General features: G+C 47.1%; 1 protein-coding gene across 1 annotated transcript in view; it reads left to right on the forward strand.

Annotated features, from left to right (window-relative positions):
* The first annotated feature begins 1,121 nt into the window (after nt 1–1,121).
* Parva (parvin alpha) overlaps nt 1,122–18,533 on the forward strand; it is a 143,586-nt gene continuing 126,174 nt past the window's right edge. The window contains exon 1 of the mRNA XM_051149238.1: nt 1,122–1,366. Coding sequence (XP_051005195.1) covers nt 1,231–1,366 — 136 coding nt within the window. The 5' untranslated portion in view covers nt 1,122–1,230. The remainder of the gene's footprint in view (nt 1,367–18,533) is intronic.

Consider the following 18,533-nt stretch of genomic DNA (forward strand, 5'->3'; position numbering starts at 1 on the left):
CCACGTGGGCTGTGGGGTGCTAGAGTGGCAGACTGTTGAAAAATAGTTGACAGGGTTTCCACTTATACAGTTAGAAGCCATCCTTGCTGGGGTAGGAATTTGCAGGGGTGCGGCTGTTTCGGGGGCTACCCACACCCTTCACCCAGGCTCTGTAACTAAGTCTGATGAACTCGTTGGCCCTCCAAGCTTGACTTCAGCGGCAATTGTAGTTTGTTGGTAGTGTTCTGTTAAGGAGGGGCAGATATTTGCTTATGCCTCGCCAGAGAAAGAGCTGTGGAAACAGTCCGTAACTCCGTAACCCATAACTCTTCTGGCTGATGAACTGCCAAGGTGCCCTCCCTCTAAGTATGGGAAAGAGAGAGTGAAACACAAGAGCCCAAAGAAGCACAATAAAAGTAGGTCTCTTAGACATCACTGGCAGTCTGTAAAACCGCCCTGTATGGATCCAATGTCAGGCCAAGGGAGTCTGGAACTAACTCTATTGCTCTTGGCTAGGTAGGTTAGGATGAGTGTCTCCTGGGAGTTCATGTTGTGCCTTCTACAGCTGGTCTTGTCCTTCCATACAGTTACAATGCCAGACCAACAAATGCCTTGCAAGCATGAGCTGGGCCTCTGTTGTCATGGACTTCCAGCTCCAGTTGAGTGTGGAGAGAAGGTGGAAGTCTGCAGATTGATGCAAAAGTTGAACGGGGAAGTCTGTTGGGACCAGAGCCCATTTTGGTTCCTTGAGTTCTTTATGCGCACAAGATACTAGAATGCTAACAATGGAGAGATCATCCATGCAGTAGGTAAAGCAAGTGCACCCAGGCAACTGGCAAATAGGAAGATCGCAGGGTTGATGCCCTGCAGATCCTGACTTGTGCTGTGTGTGTGTGTGTGTGTGTGTGTGTGTGTGTGTAAAGTAGGGGAGAAGTGAAAGCTTCCAGGCTCCAGATTAGGCCTCACATCCCCCTAGCATGCACGTGCCCCTGCGTTCATAGCCCCCAGCAAGCAGCAGGCCAGGGCATCCTTGCAGCCGGGGCAGCCCCGGGCGCAGGGGCCCCCAGGCGCAGCAGCTCCTTGCAGGGCGGAGGGCGGCGCGAGGGAGGGAGCGAGGGACGGGAAAGGCAAGCGAGCTGCCTCAAATGCCTGGAATAATTCCGCTTCCGTTTGGAAAGCCGCAGCCTCAGTCCCGCCGCCGCCGCCCGCCGTGGCCGCCCAGCTCCAGCTCCAGCTCCGGGTCCTGCCGCCATGGCCACATCCCCGCAGAAGTCGCCCTCAGTTCCCAAATCTCCCACCCCCAAGTCGCCTCCGTCCCGCAAGAAGGATGACTCGTTCTTGGGGAAACTCGGAGGGACCCTGGCCCGGAGGAAGAAAGCCAAGGAAGGTAGGAACAGCCGAGGCCGCCGCCGGCGCTGTGGGGACCCAGGAGCCAAGGGGTGGAGGGGACCCCTGGCAGTGCCCGGGCGCACCTTGTAACGTCCCGGCGTCGCCTGCCAGGCCCCGACTGGGTCGGTGTCATCGCTGGGCTACAGGCATAGCCTAGGCTTCGGGTGGCTGTTGTCCCAGAGCGGAGGCCCAGCCAGTCCCCTGCACCCTCCGCTAGGCCGCTGTCCCCGCCCTCTGCGCGCCCGAGGGCTGGCATTTGCCAAGTTTCTGCAGCAAAGTTTTCATGGGCGCCGTCACAACCCCGCTCTCAGCCTTCATTGGTCTTTGCAGCGCCGTCGTTTCCCGGGCGCCTTCAGGTCCTTTACTGCTGCGGCGCTGGCTTCCTTGGATCTCTCGCGGGTCCCTGGGCTTGTATGGACAGTACTGATTTGTATAAAATGTTAGTTGACTGGATGAGAGAAGGACGGGACGAGATGGGGCGAGAGGGGGTGGGGGATAAACTCACTACACCTAAGGGCCGTGACCCTGCTGTGAACCCAAACATTCCATTCCAAGCTTTTTTTTTTTAAATCACTTTCTTTTTCTCAGCAGGATGAACAGGAGCAATCTCGGTGTTCCCCCCCCCCCCCCAGGATAGTTTCTGTGTAAAATACTTTTTTCCATAGGCAGAGAGTTTGCAACTGCTTTGGGGTGTATAAAATGAAGTGTTGCTTCTCAAAAATCAGTTTGTTTTGTTTGTTTGTTTTTGACAGGGTTTCTCTGTGTTGGCTTGGCTGTCTGAACTTGCTTTGTAGACCAGGCTGGCCTCGAACTCACAGTGATCTGCTTGCCTCTGCCTCCCAAGTGCTGGGGTGGCCTGGCTAAAAATCAGTACGATGATAGGTGTGTGAGTAAAAGCTGTAGGGTTAAAAATGTTTTCTTTTTGGTAGTGCTGGCGTTGAGTTGAGAGGAGCCGGGTCTGCTGCCCCGGTACCACCCTCTTGTTCCTTTTCTGTTTCTCAGACTAACCTTGAGCTTAGTCTGTGTGGTCCTCCTGCCTCGGCTTCCAAAGTAGTTGGGATTCCAGGCCTGCCTCATTTACTGTTGATTGATTGATCATTGGTATGCTACTGGAGGTTGATCTTAGGGCCTCAGTGATATTAGGCAGGCACTCTCCCACTGTGTGATAGCCCAAGCCCCCCAGATCATTTCAGGAGACTGCTTAGTGGGTCAGAGGTGATGATGGACTAGGAAGAGTCTCATGTTCTTAGTCTCTTGAAGTCTGGAAACCACTTTGGCACTTAATTAGCAAATCAATGCGTGAGCTAAGTGTCTTCGGTCTAGATTGCGGCATGAGTGCTCCCCCTTACTCTTATACCCAGTTCCCCCTTCTCTCTGGGGGAATTGCTCCAAGATGCTCAGCAAATGGTCAATACTGTGGGCCTGATATATAGCACGCTTTTTCTTGTGTATCTATGGTAAAGTTTAACCTGTGTGCTAGGCACAGTAAGAGGTTAACATGAGGAAGGAGGAAGTTGGGGTGGCTCAGTGGGTAAAGGGACTTGCCATTCCAGAGTGATGATTTGGATCCTTCATAAAGGTGGCAGGGAAGTAACCGGTAGGTTGCACTCAGTATTACAGGCATTGCAGTGTTGGGACAGCCAGGCTGATCCTTGAACCAATAACAAAGATGGCTACAAAGTTACCAATGCCTAGTAGCATATACAATGTGGTTCCACAGGACTCCTATGCCTGGCTGGAAGGTGTGGAATGAGGCAAAAGTTCATCATGCTAGTCAGCATGGTGTGCACCATAAAACTTCTGGAATTTTCCATTCAGCATTTTGCAACCACAGTTGGCCGCTGGTCTCTGATACCACAGAAGTAGAAATTATGGGCAGCTGTTCTGGTAAACCATTGATTGATCTATGTACAGTGCGTGAGTGATCGTGAGATCCTAGGTTGGGAGCTCCTTTTCCTAGCTTGTGTTTCTGATATTGGTGCATCCACCTGGTGAATGGCAGCTCAGAGTTACTGAGGCTCGTAACTGGCCAACAGCGCTCAGACCACTGTTACCAACTAGGAGAAAGGTTTATGTTAGCCCAAAGATGATCAGCCTGTGCCCGATGCAGACCCTTGGAGTCTGATGTGGCATTGACCCTTTTGAAATCGACTGTCCTACTTTCTGGAGTCTTCTCTTGACCAAGCCCAGGATTCTCTGTCCCTGTATGCAGCTGGTTCTCAGAGACATGATCTTAAGGCTCTCTGGCATCCTGTCTTTTCCGTTCAGCAGAGCCTTGAGAAAACAGAAGGTCAACTTGGATGGGATTTGGAAAATAATTAATGAAGGAGCAGAGAGAATGACATCCTGTGGGAGTGAAGTTCTGGGTTTTTTGTTTGTTTGGTTGGTTGGTTTTCTGTTTTTGTTTGTTTGTTTGTTTTGTTTCCAGGATAGTTCCTGTGTAAAATACTTTGTCCCATAGACAGAGTTTACAACTTGTTTTTGGGTGTATGAAGTGAAGTGTTGCTTTTCAAAAATCGGTATGGTGATAGGTGTGTGAGTAACAGCTGTGGGGTTAAAAACGTTCTCTTTTTTGGCAGTGCTGGCGCTGAGTTGAGAGGAGCCGGGTCTGCTGCCCCGGTACCCCCCTCTTGTTCTTTTTCTTTTCCTCAGACTAACCTTGAGCTTTTGTATGATGTTTGGCATGAACCCAGCCACTCCAAGGACCAAGGCCGTGGACCTATGGGAAAGCCCTACGTCAGGCTCAGAGTGACGGCAAAGCCATCTTCTGGTCTGAGTGTAAATATTGGCAGTATATACAGGTATGAATGTTATGAGCAATTGGCCAGTGTGTATGGAAACTAACAACCAAAGCTTCTTCCTCCTGGATGCTGAAGCCTGAGACTGCTCACCTACACACACCTCCTACCAAGCCTGGCCAGCCGCTCCCCCTGTGCTGCCCATAAAAACCAGCTGAAGTTCTGAGTTACCGAATAGGTGGGTCTGCTCCGCCAGAGTGCGCATGGCCCACCTGACCCCAGCTTCCCTATGAGTGAGACTGTGTGTCTGTTCTTTCTTCATTCCTTCGACACCCAGCCAGGTTTCTGTGACACAAGCAGCATGCGTTGCAGTAAAGGACGCAGTTATTTACAGAGCCACAGGCAAGATTGCCAGAGCCAAAAAGGGATGCTACAACAGCAGGCAGGGCTAACATTCCCATGTTGTGACATGATGTCACCTACAAAGCTGACGATTGAAAGCCATCATTGAGTTATCTCTATGATTTTTGTGTCAGGCAGCACTGTTAGCCATCCTTGGCTGTGTGTAGCCTAAGGCCACAGGATGGAGGGTTGGTAATAGGGAAAAGCTGTTGCTTACACACACACACACACACACACACACACACACACACACACACACCTATGCCCATACAGAAAGGGGCAGGAAAGGTAACTGGAACCCATTTGGAGTTAGAGCCTGATTTTTTTTTTTTCCTTGATTAAAAAAGTATGTGTGTGAGTGCTTTGTTTGCATGTCTGTACCACATGTGTGTTTGGTGACCATACAGACCAGAAGAGGGCATCAGATCCCCTAGAGCTGGAGTTACAGAGGGTTATGAGCCACCACATGGGCGCTGAGAGTCAAACTTGGGTTCTTCATAAGAACTTCAAGTTCTCTTAACCTCAGAGTTCACTCTTGATTTTGTGGTTGCCTTTTGTGGAGCTGGGACTCCAACTTAGGACTTTCTTTGTACATGCTAAGCAAGGCCTGTACCACCGAGCTACATCCTCAGTGGGCTAGCGTGTCCCCTCCCCCTGCCCTATACATGTATACGGTATATGTATAGGAATACATTTATATTTGCAAGTGTGTGAAGGACGGAGGCCAGTGTTGAAGGTCTTCCTCAATTGCTCTAGACCTTTCTTTATTTTTTATTAGTGTATGCTCTCCTGACGTGTGTATTGGGGAGCACTCTGCCATGGGCCTATGTGGAGGTCACCAGGAGGTCACCAGGCTTGCTGAACCATCTCCTTTCCCAGCCAAGCCATCTCAACAGCCTTTTACTTTACTTTTTAAAAACAAATCTCTTCTCTCAATGAGCCTGACACTCACTGGTTAGGGTAGACTAGCTGGCACCAAGCCCAGGGATCCTCTGCCTCTGCCTCCCTAACGGTGGGATTGCAGGTGCACGCTGGTGTGCCCTGCTTTTTAAGTGGGTGGTGCAGGTCTGAGCTTGGGTTGTCATGTGTGTGTGGTACACTCTTTATTGAGTCATCTCCCTACACCTCCTCGCTCTCTCTTTACTTATTTTTATTTTGAAACTAGATTTCACTTAAGGCTGGCCTTGATTTTTTTTTTTTTTAATCCTTCTACCTCAGCCTCTTGAGTAAGCAGGGTTCTAGGCAGGAGTTCCAGCCAGCTTACGAGAGCTTCAGACAGGAACTGTAGTCATTAGGGACAGCTACTGTTAGGAATGTGCAGACAGAAGAGGAGAGAGTGGAGCAAGGACTCATGGTCTTTCTTGTACTTGAACAGAAAGGGCTGCCACCCGGGCCAGAAGACTGAAGGACACAGAATGTGAGGGCTGGCTCTTACATATTCAGCAGCCGATGAGTTCCAGAGGAGAGAAGATGCGGGTAGGGGTGGCAGTAGGGGGTGGGGGATGAGGGTAGGGGTGAATTGGGCCTGATGGACCCCATCACAGTTCTCTCCCTGTTTCTAGTAGAAACATAGTGTCCCAGTAATCAGCCACAGGGCCACTTCACTCTGCCACCTGTACCACGCTGTCTCTCACTGAGCTTGTTTGCGGCTCATAAGCCCCGCCCTTCCTTACTCAGTTGAGGTTTTTGAAACAAAGCGCCTGGTCTTACTTGTATTTCTGTAAACTATAGACCTCCAGTTCTGCTCAGTCCATCAGTGAATCCAAGGGCCCTAAGTGGGTCAATAGGAACGCACATGGCTTCTGACAGCGCTGGCCAACGCCCACCCCAGCTGCTTCCTGTTGCCTGGGGCAGTTGTAGTCAAACACAGCTTGAGGCTGGCACGAAAATGACTGTTGTTGGTGAGTGTGTGTCTATGGCCCAGCAGCCCTCAAGCTTAGTAATGTTGGGCTGGGTCTTGTTCTACATCAAGTGTGAGCTCACAACTTTTTGCTGTGGAGAGTCTACTTCCCTCTCCTTCTTCGTGACCCTTTGGGGTCATGTGTACTGAAATGCTGACCAACTGTCCTAGAGCTTCAGCATGGACTTCTCCTGGGGACCACTCTTCGTCATTTGATACCTGCTCTGTCCCACAAATCTCTACGTAAGACACAAAGGTTCGAAAGATATGACGTGTGTTGGAATGTGTAGGCCAATAATTTCTATAAAAATGTTATCCTAAGGATACATAGTACATACATCATAGGATGTTTTATCTAGAAGACACGGAGAAAGTTTACCTGTGTGAGTTTTATTGTTTGTGTGTTTTGTTTTGGCAGATCCAGAGATCAAACCTAAGGTCCCCTGCATTCAAGACTAGTGCTCTATCACCAAGCGATTAGGCTATTATTAGCTGTTACTAGGCTGGGGTTCCAGCCTAATGTGTTTGGTTTTTTGGGGCAGGTTCTCGTGTAGCTCAGGCTAGCCTTTAACTCCCTATATAGCTGAAGATGAACTTGAACCCCTGACCCTTCTGCCTCCTCCTCCCAAGGTCTAGGATTATAGGAGTGTACCACCATACTCAGCCATTCTTGTGTTGTTGTTTCGGTTTAAAAAAAAAAAAGATTTATTTATTTATTATGTATATATACAGTGCTCTGTCTGCATGCACACCTGCAGGCCAGAAGAGGGTACCAGATCACAGTGTAGATGGTTGTGAGCCACCGTGTGGTTGCTGGGAATTGAACTCATGACCTCTGGAAGAGCAATTAGTGCTCTTAACCTCTGAGCCATCTCTCCAGGCCCCTCAGTTTTTTTTTTTTTTTAATAAGAAAAATAATAAAACAGACAAGGGGCTGCAGAGATGGTTCAGTGGTTAAGAGGACTGCTGTTCTTTTAGAGGGCCAGGGTTTGATTCTTAACACTCTCAGAGTGATTCACAACCACCTGTAACTCTAGTTCTAGGGGATCTAATGCCCTCTTCTTGGCTTCTGCAAGCACCAGGCACACATGTTGCATGCAGAAAAAAATATATGTATGTAAATATATGTATATAAAACAAAAATTTATATGTATGTATATAAAACAAAAAAACATTGTTAGATAAACAAGACATGAGTTTAAAATGTCTTTCATAGCTTACAGTTGAATGTTTGACTTCTGTCCTATCCTCTTTTAATGTCTGTGGCATAGGACAAGTTCCTTAAAGTATCTAAGTATCTCTTTCATCATCCTTACTAGGAAACTAAAATTCCCTTTAGTTCGTTAGTTTTTGCAGTGCCTTGATCATGTGCCTTGTGCGTGTGAGGCAAGGGCTTCACCATAGTCTCCCAGCTCCCCACTTCCCCCTGGAAGGTGTGAAGTTTACCAGACAGGCTATGCCATACTACCACAAGGCACAAGGGGCAGTAGCTGTTGACACTGACAAGTTACTTTTGGAGAGTCTTTGAAGTTTGAAATCGTCTTCATTGTGGGCAGCAGAACCTTCTCTACAGCATCTTTAAGTAGCTACTGACTGTATGAAGCCCCTGGGGACCTTGAAGGAAAGGCTAAGTGACCTTTTCTTGCAAGTCCTATCCTGTTCCCAAGATGTTACATGTCAGCTTTCAACCTGAGCCTGTGCTCAGAAATTACAACTCAGCTGGTTTCTGCTTTGCGATGGGGATCTGATGGCATTCCCAGTCCTGTCGTTGTGAGGCTCGGGCCTCTGCTCAGAGTGAGTCAGGAAGGTTTGGGGAGGTTCACACAGAAGATCATGGCTTCCCTCCTATGTCCATAGCAGTCATTAGTAATATTAAGTGACTGAGGAGCAGCAACAGAGGCAGGGGGATGAGTCAGGAGGCCTCTAGGGTGATCCAGGTAACAGTGTGTGTGTGTTTAGGGCTCAATTCTGGGTATTTTCTGAAGATACAGCAAGGAGTTATTGAAAGGCTGGATGGAAGGTGAGAGTCAACTCAAGCAACTGAGTTTTAGGTTTGAACAGCTGCAAAGATAGAGTTGGTTTGATCAGCGATCAGATCCACCTGGAAGAAGGGAAGGAAGGTTCTGGGTTTTGGTCTTGACTAGGTAATGGTTCCTGTTGTACTTCCAGGTAGAGACGTTGGGTTTGAGTTTGTCCTGTGAGTCAAGGAGAGGGCCAAGTCAGGGGTTCTCAACGTGTGGGGTTGCGACCCCTTTGCTAAACCTCTATATCCAAAAATATCTACATTATAATTCATAACAGTAGCAAAATTACAGTTATGAAGTATCCATGAAAATAATTTTATGGTTGCGGGGGGGGGGGAGTCACCACAACATGAGGGTCACAGCATTAGGAAGGTTGAGAACTGCTGGTCTAGGTGGAGATGTGACCACATGTGTCTAAATCCATGAGACTGAATGAGATTGTCAAGACTGGTTATAAAAGAGGAGAGGTCCAAGGACTGAGGCCTGTGGCGTCCCCGCATTCAGAAGCTGGGAGATGAAGAACCAGCAAGAAAGACTGAAAATGAAGAGGTCAGGAGCAGTGGGGAGAACTAGGGGAATGGAGAATCCCGTGCCTAAGCAGAGAGCCAGTTTTATTTGCTATTACAGTGACTCCCCAGGTCGGGGCCTCCTTTACCGATTCTGCCCTGCTGGAGATAATTCAGCATTGCTCAGCTTCGAGTCCTTAAATTATCTCTGGTACCTGGTTCTCTCTGAATTTGGTCCTGGTGTCTCTCCGTCTTTCCGATCCCTTCTCTAGCTGCTTTCCTGAGCAGTAGTCTTTCCTGCTATCCTGGGGCGTTGCCCCCCTCTACCCCCACCCCATCCCCCATGCACTGTTATCCTACCTGCTCCCTCACCTACCATCTGCCCATTGGTGACTCTCACATATCTCAAGCCCTGATCTTTCACCCCTGTTCCTAATACATCTTCCCACTTGGATATTTCATGAGATTCCCAAGTTGACAGGCCATCAGCGAAATTATTTCTTCTACTTGTCACCAATGTATGTCCACTTCATCATCGTTCATCGGCCACCGAGAGCTACAATGTGTTGGGGACTTCCTATCTCAGAAGTCAGTGACGTTTTGTAAGGGTCAGACAGCAAATATTGGCACTGGACCCGAAGCTTGCATAATTTTCACCTTCTTTTATAGTCATTAAAACAAACAAACAAACAAACAAACAAACCCAAATGCTTTCTCCGCACTAAGGCTGTGCCAAATAGATATTAAGCTGTGTGGAGGGTGGGTAGTGGTAGCCCAGGCCCAGCGTCTCTCATGAAGTCCAGCTGACCTGACCCTTCCTTCTAAACACCATGGCTTTCACTCAGGCTGCAAAGGTCATTTGATTTATTTTAGGCTAATTGTTTACCTTTTTTTTTTTTTTTTTTTTTTTTTTTTTGTATTGCGGTGTACACTCCACTAGTCTATCTCTGATCCATTTTTCTCCTTTCTCTATCCTTTGGCCAATATGCTGTTTTCTTTTAGTTTGGTTTTGGGTTTTTGAAACAAGGGCTCATCGTATAACTTTTGGCTGGCTTGGAACTTTGGGTGACCCTCCTGTCTTTGCCTACCATGTGCTGGGATGGCAGATGTGGGCCCCCATGCCTGAAAATACGTTGTCTAATTTCCTCTCTTTCTTTTTACTTATGTTTGTGAGTGTTTTGTTGGCACGGACATGTGTGCAGCATGTACGTGTGCGTGCCTGGTGCCCAGAAGGTCAGAAGAGTGGCTTGGATCCTCTTGAACTAGAGTTCCAGGTGGTTGCAAGCCTCCATGTGAGTGCTGGGAACCAAGCCTGAGCACTCTGGGAGCTCAGCCAGTGCTCCTGATCGCCAAACCACCTCGCTATCCCCTAATTTTTGGCTTTGTTTGTTTAGTCCTGCCTCAATTTAATTCCCTTTTAAGAAATTTTCTTTCTTTTTTTTTTTTGGTTTTTTGAGACAGGGTTTCTCTGTGTAGTCTTGGCTGTCTTGGACTCATTTTGTAGACCAGGCTGGCCTCGAACTCACAGCGATCTGCTTGTCTCTCTGCCTCCCAAGTGTTGGGATTAAAGGCGTGCACCACCATGCCCAGCCCAAAATCTTCATTTTAATCACAGCAGACACCCTTTGTTCCCTAAACACATCCTGTCCTTTCTTGTGTTCTTACTTTTGGGCTGAAGAGATGGTTCAACTATGTAGGCTCACAACCAAAATGCTGTATTCTTCTTCCCTGTTCATGCACTATTTGACACTTCCTTCTTGTTTGTTCATTTCTTTGGTTTGGTGTTTTGGTTTTTCAAGACAGGGTTTCTCTGTGTAGCCCTGGCTGTCCTGGACTCTTGTAGACCAGGCTGGCCTCGAACTCTGTATTCCACCTGCCTCTGCCTCCCTGAGTGCTGGGATCAAAGGGGTGCGCCATCATGCCTGGCTACTATCTGACATTTCTAAAAAGACCTTCTCTATCCAATAAACTCTATTTCTTCTGTAAGACCCAACCCAAGGGGGCTAGAGAGATGGCTCCGAGGGTTAGGAGCACTGACTGCTCTTCCAGAGGTCCTGAGTTCAATTCCCAGCAACCCCATGGTGGCTCACAACCATCTACAATGAGATCTGGTGCCCTCTCCTGGCTGTGTAGCTATACATACAGACATAACATTGCATACATAGTAAGTAAATCTTAAAATAAATAAATAAACAAACAAACAAACAAACAAATAAATACCCAACCCAAGGGGCTGAGAACATAACTCAGTTGGTAGCGTGCTTGCCTGGCATACATGAAGCCCTCCCCAGGTTCAATCTCCAGGCATGTAGACCAGGCCTGGCGTGGGCCTGTAATTCCAGCATTTGGGAGGTGGAAGCAACAGGCCCAGAAGTTCAAGGTCACCCTCTGCTACATAGCAAATTCAAGACTGTCCTAGGCTATATGAAAATAAACAAACCACACAACGTTCAGATGATTTCCCTTCTGCACGTCCCTTAGAGCACTCGGAAGATGACGGGACGCTTCCTTCTGTGTGCACCTCTGGCCTGCTAGTCTATTGTAACACCAGGTACATTGTGTTTAGCCCCCTATGTGTCTTTGTGTGCAACCCACTGCAGGAGTCTTCTCTCGGTAGCCCTGCATCCTGGGTAGTTAACACACATCAGTATTAGGCTTTGTGGGATGAATTCCCGCATATTTACCTTTGTGAAAAAATTGTCCTTTCTAACTGGTTGCGTAATCACAGTTAACATTGCTTCTCTTTTTCTGGTGGTGTTTGCCCATTTCTAAAATTAGGGGATTAGACTTGAATAACCTCTGGGGGCCCTCGGAGCCCTTCTATGATTTCTGAGCTCTGATTTCACCAAGCTTCTCTCAAACTCCAATTTTATTGTCTGCGTGGGGGTGGTCTGGAAATTACATCACCACAATGACTCTTTCTTTGCTTTGCTAATGAAGGCACTTCTGTGTCAGGAGGAGGAGATGAGGCCTGGATAAGTGGGCTCCAGCCCAAGGACACCTCATATTAGGGATCATTCTTGTCTCCTGGAATATCTTTATTTGGTTAACAAGCACAGTTCATAAGTGCGTTTCGGCCATTAGTGTTGGAGAAGAGACGGAGTACTCCCGCGGACGTTGGTGAGCACTAAAACCTCTGCTCACCATTGTGGATAGATGGGCAACATTTGAGGAGATGTGCACAACACATTCAATACTCAGTTACCTTTAAACGTAATAGTAAGGCGTAAAAAAAAAAAAAAAAAAAAAAAAAAAAGCCAGGTGTAAACTTTTGTGCAGTGTCCAGTGTGTTGTGGAGTAGGAAATCCAAGTGAGGGCTTCAGCTGAGAACCAGAGGCCTGGATATGGACCTCCCTCAGCCTGGGCCCTGAGCCTCACCTGTCCTCTGTTTCCTCTGCAGATACCGTGCACACATGAGTTGTGTGAGTTCTGTCATAGCACAGAGTACTAAACGCCCTCTCCGTATGTCTTGACTGGATGGGACCATCACTGTGCAACTTAGTCCCATCAAGGGAGTCCCCAGCTTAGCCCAAGTCCTCTTGTAATCTTGGGCGACTTTTCTTGTCGCTGGATTCCATTTAGCTCTCATCTTTTGAGGTGTGTGTGTGTGTGTGTGTGTGTGTGTGTGTGTGTGTTTAGCCTGTGAAATTGCCTCCTCTCCCCAGGAATATAACTTCATTGTGGGAAGACATTCTCAATTAGTCCTATTAATTTGACAGAGCTCTAGGAGCAGAGACCAAGTCCTAGGATATGTGGGTACTGAGTGTGTAGAGAGAGGCAGGGTGGGGACCGAGAACATTTCCTCTGCTCAGGGGCTCTGGATACATTCATGTTAGCACACTTCCATGAAGAACTGAGATGTGGTACCTCACTGGCCAAAACTAGGGGACGGGGATTGTTAAGACACAGGCAGACCAGACCTCTCTACAATTCAGAATTATTTCCCCCTAGTCTGTTTCTCCTCCCAGCCCATGGATCCTCTTTTGTCTGCCTCAACGTTTCTTTGACTGAAGTATAAAGCTTAAAGGAACAGCAAATGAACCAGAGGCAGGGCCACGTGTCACTCCTCAGCAAGGGCCCTACCTATCAGTCATGACAGCTAATTAGGTCATGTGGCACCAGCCTGTAACCCCAGCTACCTGGGAGGTGAGTCTGGAAAGCCTGAAGTTCAGGCACTGCCTGTGGTACTTTTAGAAACCAGTCTCAAAATAAAACTATAGTTCAAAGCCAGCCTGGTCTACAGAATGAATTCCAGAACAACCAGGGCTACAACAGAGAAACCCTGTCTTGAAAAACAAAAACAGAAAACAGTAAAGAGTTGATCAAAAGGCCCAAACAAACAACAGCAGAGCCCACAGGTCCTAGCCTTGGCAGGAAGGGTGTGTGAATAGATGGCCCTTAGGGCTCGCTGGCCAGCCAGCCTAGTCTAATTGGCAAGTTCTAGGCCAATAAGAGACCCTATCTCAAAAGACTGTGATTGGTGGCTTGGGGAACAACACTGTAAGCTGTCCCATGTCCTCCAGGATTGTAAGCACACACTATTACACCATTTTGGCTTTTATTGATATATGTATGTTCTGGGGATTGAACTTGGGGCTTTCTGCTTGCAAGAAAGCACTTTGCTGACTGAGCCATCTCCTCAGCTCCCTTCTTTTGACAAGTGGGTTGTACAAATGTCCTTCATCTGTGACAAGAGTCAATCATCAGATGTCTCATGTCTGCTGTGGACCTGAGCCCAGTGGAGCGCCTCTCCGTCAACACTCCATACCTCAGACCCTCAGGGAGTGTTTCTGGGAGTCACTTGGTAGCAGATTGACCAGAGCCTTTATTAACACCCAACACTCACTGTTCTCTTCTGTCCATCTTGTACCCTACCCCCATGGTATGGTGCCACCCACATCCAGGATGGGTATTTCCTGCTCTGCAAAAACCTTTCTGGACACATCTTCAGAGATGTGTTTCCATGGCAGCCCCAAATCCAGTTAGGTTGACAGTCAGGATTAACCATCACAGTCTTGAATCAGAGAGACTTGTGGGAATTCAGGGCACAGTCTTGGATGCAGGGTGCTCGGAACAAGGGCCAGCAGGACTCTGCAATGGGCTTTTGATGTCACTGCAAAAATTACAATTTCACTGGCTCCACAGGAGGCCAAGAGGGTGTTCAAGAAGGGACCTCGCTCCTCACCCACATATCCACACCTCAGGCTTGGAAATAAACACTCCTCTCTGATAGAAGGAATTTTCCTATTTACCATAAGGCTGAGCGTGCACAAGCTTTGAAAACACACACACACACACACACACACACACACACACACACACACACACACACACACTTCCTGGCTCTCAGCCCTAGTGGAGCAGCCCTGCAGATCACAGGTAGAAATAGTGACAGCTGGGAGAAGCCTGGGCAGCAGGGGCTGACAGTTTTGAGGCTGTTTGCAAAACGTGTGTGTGTGTGTGTGTAGCCCAGATCTAATGTAAAGCAAGTCTGAGGGTGCAGCCTTTTTGCAGGGAGCTGCAGCTGCATCTTGGCTGAGGGTTGCAAGGCCTCATGGTGGGCCCTGGTAGCCCCTCCAGCTCCTGTCCAGTCTCCTGGAGGAAAAATGGTGCCTCACCTGCTTTTCCTTCCTGCCTGTCATTATGGTAAATTGCAAGGCTCCCTGATGACTCTGGAGGGGAAGATTGATTTGTTCCTTCTGATTGTCACTGTGCTAATGTGACAGGGTGATGGGCACCTGGATTCACGCCTAGTAATGGCCCTGCCAGAGGTGGATGTTAACACAATTGGGACCTGACACTTCAATAAATCGGGGACATTCTACTACAGAGATCAAAGTTCAGAATTGCTTAAATTGGTGTTGAGGCAGGCGGGGAGGAGAAGTCTAGGGGCCGTGAATTTCGTGGTTGGCAATTGACTTTCAGGTTGGAGGCCCGACTGTCAGCTTTTCCAATGCTATGACATCAATTGAAGTCATTTGGGCTCCTGGCTACCTAGCCCTTTCAGGATTGCTGGTTCTGGAAATGGTGATTCATGGTGTTCTTGTGTGAAAAAAAAAAAAAAAAAAAAAAAAAAAACCCAAAATCTAACAGCCCTGCCTGTACCTCTGGGGTTGGAAGATTGTGTTTGATGGGGATGAGGGAGGGAGTGTGACTGACAGATTCATCTCCTGCCTGTTGTGCCGGTACCTCCCAAGCCACCCTTCCCGCCCAGACCTCTTAGCCTTCGACCTCTTGCCTTAACATGCAGGCTCATTAGCATGTGTGTATGATGCTCTCACACAGTAGTAACTTGTCTTTACATAGCTTCTCATGAGGTGGGAACATTTGTTTCAGGTCTCTGGTGGAAGTCCGAAGCCAGAGGAAAGGCCATCAGGTTCTCAGAGGGATGGTAATTAAAAACAAACAAACAAAAAACAATAATAACAACTGAGATATAACCCAACTTTAAATGGTGTCATCCTGCAATGTTTTCTGTTGTACAATCATTGCCGTAAGTTGCAGATGATTTCTATCACCTTTCAGAAAGTCTCTATGCCCTACTTCCCCGTTCCTCAGCCCCCGTCTACTGCTGGTTTCTATGGATTTGCTTATTGTCCTGGATAATTTTTTAATTTATTATGTATACACTGTATGCCTGCAGGCCAGGAAAGGGCATCAGATCTCATTATAGATGAGAAAATGAGATCTATGTGGTTGCTGGGAATTGAACTCAGGACCTCTGGAAGAGCAGTCAGTGCTCTTAACCTCTGAGCCATCTCTCCAGCCCCCTGTCCTGGATAATTTTAAGATTAGCTTGACATAGCTTCAGTTGAGGAATTGCCTGAATCAGATTGGCCTATGGGCATGACTGGAGGGTTGCCTAGATTGTAGGAAGGGCCAGCCCACTGTGGGCAACACCATCCCTAGGCAGGCGATCCTCAACTGTGTGAGAGAGCAAGCTGGTCCAGCAGCCTACAAGTCAGCTAGCAAGCAGTATCTCCATGGTTCCTCAGCTGTGAAGATTTCCTCTGCACAAAGTGCTGTGTGAAATAGCAAGCAGGCTTGCCTTCGGGTTCCTGCAGTGACTTCTCTCCGTGAGGTACTGTGACCTGGAAGTGCAACCTGAAATAGACCCTTTCTTACCTAAAGTTTTGGTCGGAGCATTTGATCACAGAAGAAATTAAAGTGCCTGTTCTAGACGTTGCTTCTGAGTGGAATCATCCAGTGTGATTTTCTGGGTCCAATCTCCTAGCATAATCTTGGCAAGGTACCCGTACATCAGCATGTGTCAGGATTTCATTTCTTTTTATGGCTGGAAATTTTTCTTCTAGGTAGAAGTACTTACTCATCAGCTGGCAGACAAAAGTTATTTTCATTTTTTTTTAACCTATTACAAGTGAGTGCTGTGAATTTTCACATGTAAACATTTGTGTGATTGTGTGTTTTCATTTCCCTTGGGTACCTAGGAGAGACATTGTTGGGTTATTGCCATGTTTGATATTTTGTGGAATTGCCAAACTTTTCAAATGTAGGAACAACAGGGTTAGGGAAGTTGGTAGTGGGTAAAGTGCTTGCTGTACAATCAAGGGGACCAGTGTTTGGACCCCTACAACATACATAAATGCCAGGTGGGCATGACAGTTTACCTGTAAGTTCAGCATTAGAGGTGGAAACAGGGAATCCTTGAGTAAGCTGAGGCTAGCTAAAACAGCCCATTCCAAGTTTAATAGAGACTCTGTCTCACGGAGTAGGTGGAAGGGTAACAGAAGAAGATTTCAGCGTCATCTTCCAGGCTCCCCACAGTGACACACATGTGAATGTGTATGCACATACAGGCACAGCAAACACATACATATGCAAAGGGGGGGGGAGCAGCTATGTTTCTTGCCAGCAGTGTATGAGGAAACCAGTTCCCTCATATCCTCGCCAACACTTGTTAGTGTCTGTCTTTCTCTAGCAAGTGTGAAATGTTTCTCACTTTGCTTCCTACTTGTGTTTTCTTTGTGGATAATCTTGAGTAACTTTTTCACATGCTTTCTGGCCACCTGGATGTCTAACTGGACACCAGTTCCTTAAATTCCAGAAAATTCATGAGCATCTCTTGAGTGTTAGCCAGAAAGCTGACCATTAAAGCCATTACCTCTTCTTCATTTTTTACATTGGCTGGGGGGCAAGTAGAGGCATGATTCACCTTGAGTTGGGCCATTTCATCTTACAGAGTTACCATATTCCTGAAATATCTTCTGTTAAACAAATTGCCATAATCTTGTTATTTTTTTTGGCTTTTGTTATTAAAATACAGGTTGCTTGCCTGGGCTATCGATAGCTTCATTCCCAAACTATATTTTTAAAAAAACCCCAAAACCAAGATCATGACAATAAGTGAGTAAAGATTAAGAATGAATACATTTAAGTGACCTGTAGAAAATTTGGTAACATGTTGTGTTGGTTAGCTTCGATGACTTTAATGAAATGCCTGAGGTAATTAGCTTATAAAGAGAAAAGGTTTAGTTTGGTTTATGGTTTTGAAGGTTTCAGTCCAAGACTGGGCAGACCTACTACAGACCTCCTCTGAGCTCTGCGTTGCTGCTAGATGTGCCAGGTGGTGATGATGGGGAGCCCCTAGCTCAGCAAACTGGCTACCCTGTGGTTAAGAAGCTAAAAGGAAGATGGTGGGCTGGGGTCTTACACTCTAGTGACCTGAGGATCTCTCAGTAGAGACGCCTTACCTCCTAGAGGTCTGCAGCCTCCCTGGAACACCCCTGGAAGGTCTGTGTCTTTAGCACATGGGCCTTGAGGATGCTCTTCTAAGCCATAGTCTGTGCTATTACTTTTCAAACAATAATATTGGCTGTGGGGACCATAATACAGTCCCAGTGTTGGGCAGGTTGGTGTCTTACGTATATTAACCTATTGGATCTTGGCAGCAAACCTACGAAGGGAGTTAACCTCCTTTCAGATGAGGACACCGAGACACAGAGAGGCCAGGGAAAATTTCCAAAGTCAGAAGTTCTGTGCTAGTGAAGGGACCATTAGCTGCTGTAACAGCTAGGCCCTCAGTTCTCTGAAGTTTAAGCACAGTAAAAAGCAGTATAAAGAACATTTTACATGCCAGCAGAATCCAATGTCATTGCTCCTGATTGGACTGTTTCCACGTGATCATTCAAGGATTCGAGCTTTTTATTAGACAGGATACCACTGTGTAGCCTGCTTCTGCCCTCCCTGGTGCTGGGCATGAGATGTGCACCACCATCCAGGCATGTTTTGTTTTTTTGTTTTTGTTTTTGTTTTTTTGTTGTTGTTATTGTTTGGGAGCAAATAAGAGCTGAACATGGTGGCATGTGCTGTAATCCTAGTACGTGTGAAGTGGAGGCAGGAGAATCAAGAGTTCATCTTAGATACATGGTAAGATTATCCTCAGACAAATAGCAAGATTGAGGCCATTGTGGGCTAAATGAGACTCTCTCTCAAAAAATCATGTAGATCACTTATTTGAGGCTTTTTTCAAGGCGTGAAACATTTAGATTAATTACAACAGGGCTGTGATTTCTTATAATGAATAAACACTGTAATATTTGTGAGCTCTAGATAATTAACTGCCTTCCATACAGCA

This window comes from Acomys russatus, chromosome 7 (genome assembly GCF_903995435.1).
Source record: "Acomys russatus chromosome 7, mAcoRus1.1, whole genome shotgun sequence".
Lineage (NCBI taxonomy): Eukaryota > Metazoa > Chordata > Mammalia > Rodentia > Muridae > Acomys > Acomys russatus.